The following is a 12,045-nucleotide window of genomic DNA, read 5'->3' as shown; positions in this document are numbered from 1 at the left end:
AGAATGCATTCTACCTCTGTGCTGCCCCTGCCCTCTCCCCCGATTCCTGACCTTGTGGAAGTGTTACGAACCCCTGGTGGGCAGCTTCCCAAAGTGTGGGCAGCTGAGAACAGTACGGAGAATAGAAGACCGCACAGCAGGCGGTCGGTGTCTAGTGCCACCTTAACTAAGTCACTGGACCTGTGTGTCTTACTGACTCCTCATGTGCAAAGCCAGCCTTAGAATCACTCGGTTCTCAGCTCTGCCGGCTCCTGAAACACAATACAGCGCAACTCGGCAGACTTACTTTTTGATACAAAACGACAACATACTAATTTTTTTTTAGTGAAAACTGATACTCTAGGGAAAAATTTAAGGGGATTTATTTAAATATAATTGGTTTCAAATTATGTTTTATGATAGACTGAATCTGCATTGAGCACATATTAATTTGTGTGGAACTTACATTACTTCATTAATTATTTCTTTTAGATAGCCTTCTTTTCATCCACTGTAGTCTGTAAAGAAGACTCCAATGATTTGCTTACTAATAAAAAAGTTTATTGGGGCTGGGGATTTAGCTCAGTGGTTCAAGCGCTTGCCTGGTAAGCACAAGGTCCTGAGTTCGATCCCTGGTACCACAAAAAGAAAAGTTTATTATTTCCCATATTGTCTTTTATATATGGAGAAAGATTTTATTATAATAAATTAATATCCTTAATTTTAGCCTTTTAGAGTTTTTTTCCTTTTAGGTGTTTATGAGTTTCATGTTTACTAATCTAACATGTTTTCAGAGTATTTCATTCAGTAAAAGAGCTTACTTCTTCATTTTGTGTTCTTTATTGTTATTTTTTCTATTATTTGAATCTTGTTGGAAGTTTTCCTTTTTTTCACATATTTTTATCTTAAAAAGGTTCTGTGTTTCTATTATGTGTTAAGATGAATTTGTGAGGTATTTGCTTGTATGTAGTAATTGGTGAACTAGACTATTAAAAGTGCATGTAAACTTTCAATCTCAGTTTGACCTGGTAATTGCTAAGGTAGTTTTTAAAAATAAAATTTCAAAATATATTTTTAAAATTATTTATTTTTAATTTTTTTTACTTTCAAGGGAATAAAACCAAAATGAACAGTGATAAGACAGTAGGAAATCTACAGTAGTTACTATATTGCATATTGCTAACTTCTGAGGAGTTGTCACACTGCCGGCTTTCGGCTGGCTCACAGGCAGGGGCGATATATATTATTAACTATAGTAAAACTGGAAAAATTTTGATTCTGTGCTTGCTCAAAAAGCTGTTGATTTTTGACTACCTCTTATTTAATTTAATAAATTAGAGCATGTCTTTTAGAATTGTTACTTGTGAGACCTCAGACGTGGGCAATAAGCTGAACTAAGCTGAGATGACACTTGTGTATTACCTTGCTGAAGCTATTTATTGTAAAAAGAAGAGTAGCTTTTAAAATTGAGACAGAGCTACTTAAAGTAATTGCCAAAGGATGATGTCTATCAGTGACCCTTCCAAAACGAGCTAAGTCAATATTATGTGCTTCTACATATTTTTTTCTTTTTAGATCAACAAAAACAAAGAATTCAATCGATAAATCAACAGAGACTGACAATGGCTACGTGTCCCTGGATGGGAAGAAGACTGTTAAAAGCAGTGAAGATGGAGTACAAACTCATGAACCTCTATGTGAAACTATTCGGGCAGAAGAGACAGCCTGGATGCCAGCAGCACCGCGGAGTGTCCTCAGCAAAGTGAGTGCCCTCCCGTGGTGTGACCAGTCTGTAGTGCACACAGCTGCCGAGTGCAACCTGCGGAAAGGCAGGCGCGGAGAAACAAGGCCCTGTACCCCTACTACCTTACCCCAGGCTTGGCACTGTGCAGCTTCCGCCCGTCCTGCAAGTCCAGAGTATCGTGAAAGGTAAACATTTGGAGTTGGTTCAGGACATGGAGGCAGCCACAGAAACTTAACTGAAGACACTCATGAAAGAAGACTTCCCGAACTGCTCCAGGGGTAGCAAGAACAGTGAGAGAAGCAAGTTCAAAGCAAAGGGGAATAATGAATGGCAGTGTGTCTTTTATTGGAACAGATCCTTAAAATTTTTTAGATACTCACCGTACTTTTTGATCACACTGCATAATCCCTTACTATGATTTTAGATTTTTTAAGCATTTAGCTATCTGATGTCTACTGTGTGTTACTGTCATCACTCAACAGATAAGTTTTCCAGTACATTTTCAGTTACATAGTACTTGATAAAGTTATGGGTGAGGAGCGAGGAAGATAATCGGTAGAATGCTTGCCATGTTGACTAACCCAGGGCCTCAAGCGTGCTCGGCTGCTGAGCCGCGCCCTAGCCCTGGAGTCCTTTAACTGACACTGGTTTATGCATCACGTCTGTCTGAGATGTACACATACTCAGCTGTGCTTTACCTTCTCTTGCTGTCCCATATGCCACTGTTAAGTCAGTGGTTTAACTTCGCTGTTGTTTTTGTGTTTGAAAAAGTGTAATTAGTTCTCAGGTTTCTTGGCTTCTTTGAAATGGCCTCTGTTTTCTTTCTGTCCCATTCTGTATTTCTTAGTCTTGTAAGTTGTTTCAAATCTTTGTATCTACTGAAATGTAGAACAACATACAACAAATGGCTGTTGAGTTACTTTTGAAAGTAAAATGCAGGTTTTCTTTTTTGTCTTTTTTTTCTTGGTGTTGTTGAGCATTGAAGCCAGAGCTTTGCATAGGATTGGGAGTCACTCTATCCCTGAGCTGTGTCCCCAACCTGGCAAGTGTATACTTTTAAGAATATAATTGCCATTTTGAGATACGTTTGCAGGTAGTATTAATCAAGTATTTGGTGACATTTGATGGTATTTCAAATGTATTTGTAACTTAAAATATTGCCATTTTGAAGTTAACAGGTCAGATTTTTTTTTTTTTTTCTGCTTTTGGGGTTTTGTTTTCTTGTTTTTCTGAGACCGAGTCTCACTGTATATTTCAGGCTGACCTTGAACTCACTACATAGCCTGAGCTGGCCTCAGTAGTCCTCCTGCCTCAGCCTCTGGAATGCTGGAATTACAGGCGTGCACCCCATGCCTGGCAGAAATGACTTCTTAATCCTCTTTGTGTGCTTCAAACTTAGGATACCCAAAGGATAATAACAAATGTCTCTGACGAAGTCTCCAGTGAGGAAGGTCCTGAAACAGGATATTCACTTCGACGTCACGCGGACAGGACTTTAGAAAGCGTCCTTCGGAATAGAAAGTCACACCATTACAAGAAGCATTATCCTCATGAGGTATATATTTGACCTTGCGTGTGTAACTATTTTATACATTGCTCACATGTGACTTCTTTTAGCAGCTGAATATTGTTGAACTGTTTCCCACCATAATCAGTATGTATTTTCATGTTGATTTATACAGCAGTGGGGTGAGATTTCTGAATTACACACAGTGATCGCTGTGCGTCTGCAGCTGTTTTGTGCACTATTGCTGAGTGTCGTACACTCACGTTGCTGATGACCCTTAAATGATGCTGTGCTGTCTTGGACAGACAGTCTGTTGGGGCTGAGTCCATCTTTCCCACAGGTGGAGAGGCTTTATAATCCTTACTAGTTGTTTTCTGAATGGCTTTCTTCATGTTGCTATAATTACTAAGTTCTCCATGCTGTATAGCTTTCAGTTTTTTTCTTTGAGTCTGTTTTTCTTTGGTGATTTTTCTTTTCCCATTTTATCATCTCTTGAGCTTGAAATTATTTTAATAAAAAAAATTTATTCTAATTTATTTCAGTTTCTTTTCTAAGAACAAAATTTTCTTGCCTGTCTTCAAAGCAGATTATTCCTCACGTCCCTGTTTTGATCAACAGCATCTTCTCTTTTTAAATTCTGTTTCTGGTTTTTTTCTCAATGCTTTTGGTTTAAACTTAGGAAAACTCAAGCGTTACACTGTTGCAGAATGTGAGTAACTTCAGGGTGCTGAGACCAAAAGAGTCTCCTGTTCTCCCATGTTCTCTGTGGTTGTGTCCAGGCTGCTCCTTCTGCTGACTGTGACTGGTTTTTCTCACAGTGGCTGCTGGCACAGACACTAATCCATGCTGTCCCCTCCCCGCCTTACCTGCGTCATTTCCCCATGCCATGTCCTGATCCCAAACCAAACAGCCAAGCTAGGGACCTTCAGGACCCTACTGTGCCAGCAGTCACAAGGTCCTCGGCCCGGAGGAGGCTGGATGGCTATTTGATCCCATTCCCGTGGGATGCACTGTTTAACCTTGGGTACATTTCTCACCCTAAGGGTGATCCTTATCTATCTTGACTGGCAGCTGTATTTAGAGGTGCTTATGCTGGGGGAGGGATTGAAACTAGGGCCTTTGGCCTAAGCTGTACCCCAGCTCACCCTGCTCTTCCTTCCTTCCTTTATTTATTTATTTAGAAACAGGGTCTTTAAACAGTTCCTGAGTTGCCCAGTCTAGCCTCAAACTTGGGGTCATTCTGTCTCTAAGTGCTGGAGTTACAACTCGCGAGATTCTTAAAAGACAGAACAGTGTTCTACTAATCTTGACTTTGACATAAATATGGTGGTTAAACTGTCCCAGATTTCAACCTAAGTGAGGATCATAATTAGCTAATATATATTGGCTGATGATACAGAGAATTTAAACTAAAGGATATTTTTTAAAAAGCTTTTAATTTGATATATTTGCATTCATTAATTTGTTTTTTTGTTTTTTTTTTTTTTTGGTCTTTTTCGTTTTTATCGGTACCAGGGCTCAAACTCACTCACGACCACACACTTGCAAGGCAGGCACTTAAGCCATTGAGCTAAATCCCCAGCCTAAAGGATATTTTAAAAGCTGCAAAAGTTTAAAAGTTTCAAAATGCTTTAACTTGCTCGAGTCAAATCAACTTTAAACAATATTCTTTAAAGAGCTAAATAAACCCTTTTTGAAAAATTAAACAGAGTCAGACTTGTAGTGTTGTTTTGCTTTTTTCTTTGTATTACAAATTAATTTCTTCAAGTCACTGGTGTTGTTTTTTTCTATGAGAGTGAGGCACCCCACCACCACCACCACCTCTACCACCAAAAAGGGTGTCCTTTGGGCAAGCACGATAAGCAAATCTAGTGCCCAGGCTGTGCTGTTAGCTCTTTAAATGTTCCACAGAAGCTGCGCCTCTTGAAGAAATGATTGTTTGCTGGCTCCTGAGGAGTCCAGGAGCCTTTTATGCATGGTTGAAAGCTAGAAGCTGCCAGAGACTACCAGGGTTTTTCCAGATGGTCTTGGAGGCCACAGATAGAAGAGTTTGAAAACAGTTTCTACTGACAAAAGCTCTCCAAGGAATACATGAAAAGGAGCTTTAACAACACGTGGGGAGGCATCTGGTGCAAGGCACGAGTGGAGAGCTCCCCAAGGTGAAGGTCAGGGGCCCCACCTCTCCATCAGCCCTGAAGGGCATTGGGGCTTTTCAGGAGCAGCTGTTGGCCTCTGGCTTGGGGTGGTGGCTCAAGTCCAGACTGCCTGGCCCCAGAGTGCCCGAGATGAGACAGGTCCTTGTTGGTCCCTGTGTAGACTGTCACTTGTTCTTCCCATTTTCTAATGATTGCTCTGTCTGACTGGCTTCCTCCAGTCCCCCTGCTGGGCGGGTGCTGGTAGGACTCCTTGGTGGTTTGGGACACAGAGGCTGTCCTGGGGGAAAGACAGCTTCTTCCACCCCTGCGTCCTTTGTCTGCTCTATCCTGCTTTGTTCAGCTCAACTGGTGCCTCTGAAATTCATTCCCTGTTGTAGATTAGTTTTTCATCTGATGGAGGTGTTGTTTGATGGGAAGCGTAAAGAAGACACGGTGGACTTTGTGTCAGATCATTTACGTGACTTAGGGGAAAATTGCTTAATTTCTGCCTTTGAACAGTAGAGAGCTAAGCTGGCCTTCCCAGACTGTTAGAAAGTCCCACAGAAAGCTGCACTTCTTGAAGAAATGATTGTTTCCTGGTTCCTGAAGATTGCAGGAGCCTTTTGGTATGATTGGGAGCAAGGAAGCTGTTAGAGCAGAATCTATGTGGGCTCTTCCAGATGGTCCTGGGGCCACTGTTAATATTTGCATGTACAAATTGTATAGAGCTAAAGAAAAACTGGGGTTCAGTTAAGAGGGGATCAATAACATTACACATAAAGTGCCAGAAGTCATTTCTGTTATAAATTCTTACTCTTCAAAAAAGTAATAAGTCTCCTCTAAATTTGAATATACATATTGGGTGGGGCTAGAGTGGGAAAGAGGTGGCCGTGTGCAGGTTAGAGGGAGCGTGGTGCCACTGCGGGAAAGGTCTGGGGTCAGAGCGAAGCCCTGCAGAGCAGCTGGCCCGGAGGAGGAGGTTCAGCCTTCCCCGGGAGAGAGTGACGGAAAGCACGGCAGAAGGATCTGGCTGAGAGAGAGGCATTCGTCAGATTAATCTGGGAAGAGGATAAGGGTGGAGGAGGAAGAGCTTTTCACAGTTTAGATGAGAATCAGGTCTGAATTCCGATGATCCTGGGAAGGACCAAGGGATAAATACAAACTGTTTAAGTGGTAAGATTGACAAATCTTAGTGGCAGAGGAGTGCCAAAAGCAAACCCGGAACTTTGAGCATGGGTGGTTATAAGGATGGCTGTCACCACTCTTCATTCCGTAAACGTTTTTAAAATCCCCGTATTCTGTGCATTAAAAACTAGGATAAAGTAAATGGTTTAGGTGTCACTTGTGGATTTTAGCTTTTCATTTTATACCACAGATAATCTTAAAAATATGAGTTGCCAATTACCTTGATTTAGGTTATCAATTTTAAATTTCAGTTTGGGAAACAAAGGCAGTTGATGAATGACATCTACTGTTGCTAACAAATACTGGAGTAGGAAAAGATCTCTTTTAAGAATATTAAAGAAGGTTACCATTCACTGTGTAGGTCATACAAACTAAGACTAGTCTCTACCTTCCTGAATTTGGAACCTCATACAAAATTTCAGAGATCATAGACATGGTTTTGTAAGCAAAGTGCCCTAGCTGAAGTATGCAACCAGGTAAATTTTGATGTGAGAGCATTTTGTTACTCCTCAAAGATTAGTGTGTATGTTTAATGTTCTGTTACCTCTTCTGCTGTCTGTGGACAGGCTTTGTTTTGGGGAAAGTAGCAGTGTGTGGTTCTGATAGAATCCTGGTAGGTGGCAAGAATACATGAATTGTATTAATGTCAAAGAATATCTCGATTTCAGGATGCCCCTAAATCGGGTACTAGTTGCAGCTCTCGCTGTTCAAGTTCCAGACAGGACTCTGAGAGCACAAGGCCGGAATCTGAGACGGAAGATGTGCTGTGGGAAGACCTGCTGCACTGTGCGGAGTGCCGCTCCTCCTGCACCAGTGAGACAGACATGGAGAACCCTCAGGTTAACCCCTGTGCGAAAAAAGAATATAGAGACGACCCTTTCCACCAGGTTGGTCTGCAGCGTTGATTATGTGGGCTGGCAGTGGAGCTCCTCCGAATGTGTGTACAGATTTTACAGAGGGGAAGGAAAGCTTGCATTGAATTAAGACACCGCCACAGCCTTTCCGTGCATGTAAGCTGTGGCCTGGCTGTATCGGGACGTGTGCTCACGGTGCCCGCGTTGTGGCCGTATTCCTGTCTGTCCTGCCCATGGCGGGGGTTTTGTGAGCTGAACTGTGCCGTGGGTGCACTGGTCCCCTTCCCACTCTGCACCCCTCATTCTCAGATCTGTGGGCATCTTGCTGTGAACCTGCCCGTGCGGCTCTCACCTCCGCACTTGCCAGTGTCACACTGATTTTCCAGAGCACCACAGTCACACTGCTCAATAGGAGTACAGGCCACGTGGGTCACTTCAGTTTCCTGGTAACCTCATTAAAGATGCTTCAAACAGTAAAAATAATTTTAGTGTTTTATATAACCAGTTATATTCCAAGGATTAGCCCTTTATCATGTAACTAATACGAAAAGTGTTAACAAAATGTTTTCCCTTTTTTTTTAAACTAAATCTTCATAATCTAGTGTGAACCCTTAAGATCATCTCATTTTGTTTTTATCTTCTTAACTATTTTGAGGCAGTGTCTTTCTGTATAGCTCACGCCAATTATGAGCCCCTGTGTAGCCCAGGTAGCTCTCAAATGCATGTACCCTCCTGCCTCAGCCTCCTGAGTGCTGAGACCACTGCGCCCAGCTAAAGCGCATCTCACTTTGGATCCGCCAGGTGCCTTAGGCCAACGTGATTAGGGTACTGTGTGGGACAGCAGAGCTCTGTGGGCTGCCCGCACATCAGTGCCCCAGCAGTGCCCTAAACTACAGCACACTTCCCATCTGCCCTTGTAGCTCTTCCTCTCCCTGCACTCAGGGTCGAAGTGCGAGGGGCACATCTACCCTTGCTGACCACTCAGAATCCTCACTCTCCACGTGCTTTCTCTTATGCGGTTCCTCCTCAGAGCCTGTTCATAAAGCCAGGGAGGATGGTTTCAGACAACTAGAGATAGGACTTAATTGTTAACCCAGTGCAGAGTAGTCACAGGGGACTCCCGCCATCCCAGAAGTCCACAAGAGGTGGCTGCACACAAAGGCTTGTTCTTCCCTCCTGCCCCCCCCCCCCCCCCAGGATCGATGAGGTGGCCTTGTGCCGACAGGGCTGGGTTCTTGGTGAGTCCCTCTTTGGTTTGTAGACTGTTGTCTTTTCTGCCTTCCGTTTCTCCCCTCACAAGGGCATTACTTCCTGTTATCAGGGCTCAGCCTTCTAACCTGATCACCTCACAGTGGGTAGGAACCGAACAGAAGTACCTGTTACCCTGTTCTGTGTGTCAAAATTGTAACAGCATGCATATTTATGAGCATTTTTTGATTGGATTTATACTAATATAGAGTCCCCATCAAAAAGGAAAATACCAAAAATAAAAGGCACAATTTTAAAACACAGTGCAGGGACTTTCTCTGCTAGAATGAAAATTTAGCATGGAAGTTTGGAGGAAATGAGTAGTTTGATAGAGAAATGGAGCTCAAAGAGTGTTTTGGTCCCCACTGCGCAAGAGACGAGCTACAGAGGACCCTTCACGTGTCACGCTCAGGAGACCCAGTAGGAAAGACCTGGAAACTTTCAGAGAGGAAGGTGGTTGGTGGGAGGAGGCTTCTGAGGGGTCCAGGGGCAGCGTGACTGAGGCCACTCAGCCTGAGGCGGGGAGAGAGATGGCCTCGGCTGGGAGAGGGAAGAGGAGAAGCGCCAGGTGTCTGATGGCCTCCCGCGTGAGGTGCAGGATGCTGAGGGCCAACCACAAGAGCCTGGCGGATGGTGGCGAGGGCCAGATAGCCTTTCTGGTGGGCAGTGGAGGAGGGGCGGTGGGACATGTGTCGTTGTAGCCAGTGAACGCGTCACAAGGGTCATGCAGCCAGATGGCCGGGGGCCAGCTGCAGTGGTGAGCTTGTGGTTTGCAGTGCAGTCCTGTGGCATTTTCCAGAGTGTAATGTCACAGTCGCAGTGGTGGTGAACAGCCTTGCTGTGCAATAGCCCTGTGCACAGTCAGTGGTGCCCTTTACCCAGTGCGGTCTGGCCTTGCCCCCTGTGGGACGTGCTGCTCCATTTTATAGCAGGATCCTGCTCGGGGTGCCAGCATGACTGCAGCATCACAGAGCAGTGCCCAGTCACTGATCAGAGGCCAGGGGAAAGGGCGCTGGCCAGGCCGAGCGGGACGCAGAGCTCCAGGCACGCCAAGCAGAAGGCTGAGTGTGCTGCGGGAACAAGGCCTCAGAGCTGAAGGTCCACAGACCGGCCAGGCAGGGGCCTGCGGTCGGTCCCCAACTCACTTCGGAAGCAGGCAGTGCTGTGTGGAGAGACTGAAGAACTGAGGATGAGTTATGCTTGAGCCTGGGCACCAGCTGAGTCATCTGCAAATTCAGCCTCCTCAGGAAGCTGAGCCCCTGGAGTTGTAGTGAGCTCTTTCCCAACAGTATGATGAGAGGCATTTTGCCCCATTGTGTCAGCCATTGCCTAGTACGAAGTATGTGTTTAATAAATATGTAGCTGAGTGAATATGTGAAATGAAATTAAAATTTTAAAAACATTCCTACTAGGCCTTTTGGGGGACTTTCTGGTTTTTTTTTTTTGATGCTATCTTGCTATGTAATTCAGATTGTCCTTAAACTCACTATGTAAAAAAAAAAAACAAAACAACTCACTATGTAGCCACAGCTGGCCTTGAATTCACAAAGGTCCTTCTGCCTCAGCCTCCCAATAGCTGGGATTATAGGTGTGTACCATCATGCCCAACTAGATCTTTCTTAAATGATTTAAACAATTATTTTTGGGTATCTATAGAATAAACAGTCCCTAAGTATATTATGCCATGCTGCTGCTTTTCTGTAAGACAATTCTTAAAATATTTTACTCTGCATATCTAACTGTGTAATTGGTTTTGCTTTAAATTAAAGTTGCAGTTTTATATGTATTTCCTATTTTCAGGCTTCTAAAAAGAGCAAGATCACGCTTTTAGTTTTATTAGTAGTCACATAAGGGACATTAGCTCCCTTTAATGAAAAGCTGCAGGGTTCTTTTCTTGTTTGGTCAAGGTCTGTGTTAGGTTTGCAGGATCCCTCCTGCCTCCGATAAAGATGAAGAAACAGACCATGTGAATTAGTATGTTCTAGTCACAACACCCCCAAACTTGTAGTTTTGTTTTATTGCTTATTTTCATTGTAAAAAGGAAAAACGTTTTTGCCATAGAGAGTGTGCTTCTGTAGCCATGGCGTAGGTGCTTGCTTCATGGCATTTATCCTTCAGTAGGTAAGGCCAGATGTTAATGACAACATCTCCATAGCTGGAAACACCAGGAAGGCAGTTACGGTGAATTTATTAGGGATAAAATGACTCCCACTTACGCGCTAAACTTTTCAGGCAGTTTTGAACGAACGAGCCAAGCAATTGAGATACAGATGTGCAATCAGTGAGGGTTCCACATTTTAGTTTGAAAGCATTGTTAAGACCCTATGTGATAAAATTACACGATCTAATTATTTTCTGAGCCTTTCACAAAAAGTTTCTCGACGATGTCTCTTTGCACACTCTGGGCTGGGCTGGTCCCACCAGGACAGCTTTCAGAATGCACTGGACGTGCACATGGCAGGGTTCGGCTTCTTTTGGTGAACTCTGCATTTACCAGTTTCTGATCGCCGTTTTCTCTTTTGCTTACTGGCTTTCTACGGTTAATAATACTAAATGCTGGTAGGCTAGCCGGGAAGGTAGTGGGTATACAGTTAAGTACCTGTGGAAGGACAGTAAAGAATTTGTCACTTTCCCATTTCTGTCACTACCTTGGTCTCAGTGGTATTGATGTGCTTTTCTCTGTGTAATTGGGAAGACCTTTGGTTCTTGCTACAGACTGAGATTGGAGGAGACAAGTTGTCTGTAACCTGTGGCTAAAATCTGTACCTCCTGTGTGCTAAGCTCTTTACATTGAGGTTCTTGTTCTTGTGTCTAGCTTTTTGCTTCAGTTATTTTGTTCCTTTCATTAAATTTTCAGAGAACTTTGATACATTGTATATTTTGATGCAAATTATTTCTAACTCAATTTGGGATATTTTGTCTGGGGTAAATTATGAAATGTCTTTTGAAGGAATTGATAATTAATAATTAGTATCTGTTAGCTCTGAAGGCCATCTAATAGTGAAATAGATACCTGAAAATCTTTTTTCTTTGGTACAGAGGCACGTGCTTGCCAGGCAGGCCGCTGTGTTCCTGAGCTGCCTTCTAAGCCCTGCACCTTCGGGAAAGATAAATTTCTCACCTGTTTGGTTACATTTTGTTATTAGACAACTTCAATCACGATGAGTCAAAGCGACTTTATTCCCCCAGAGGGAAAATCAGATGTCTTAAATTTACAGAAATTTTTACCATACTTTAATCAGTGTCCTCCAAAAATAACATTGCATAAAATTCTTTAGTTCCTTGTTAAAAGTTATTTTGATGAAATGTTATAAAATCTTTACATTAGAAACTCAAAAATCCATTGACTGTTTTCCCGTGAATGACAGAAATACAGTAGGCCTTTAAAAATGT

At 43.1% G+C, this 12,045-nt stretch overlaps 1 protein-coding gene across 8 annotated transcripts in view; it reads left to right on the top strand.

Moving 5' to 3' along the window:
- Phtf2 (putative homeodomain transcription factor 2) overlaps positions 1-12,045 on the top strand; it is a 95,936-nt gene that overhangs the window by 68,577 nt on the left and 15,314 nt on the right. For 6 of the 8 annotated variants that reach the window (XM_063237574.1, XM_063237573.1, XM_063237567.1 and 3 more), the window contains 3 exons: positions 1,555-1,741; positions 3,123-3,278; positions 7,219-7,437. In XM_063237574.1, coding sequence (XP_063093644.1) covers positions 1,555-1,741; positions 3,123-3,278; positions 7,219-7,437 — 562 coding nt within the window. The remainder of the gene's footprint in view (positions 1-1,554; positions 1,742-3,122; positions 3,279-7,218; positions 7,438-12,045) is intronic. The other 2 variants (XR_010043643.1, XM_063237576.1) reach the window with 2 other exon arrangements.

The sequence above is a fragment of the Cavia porcellus genome, unplaced genomic scaffold (genome assembly GCF_034190915.1).
Source record: "Cavia porcellus strain 051 isolate PalLab524CR breed Dunkin Hartley unplaced genomic scaffold, mCavPor4.1 scaffold_2, whole genome shotgun sequence".
NCBI classification, from domain to species: Eukaryota; Metazoa; Chordata; class Mammalia; order Rodentia; family Caviidae; genus Cavia; species Cavia porcellus.
This window is presented reverse-complemented; position numbering and strand designations above follow the sequence as displayed.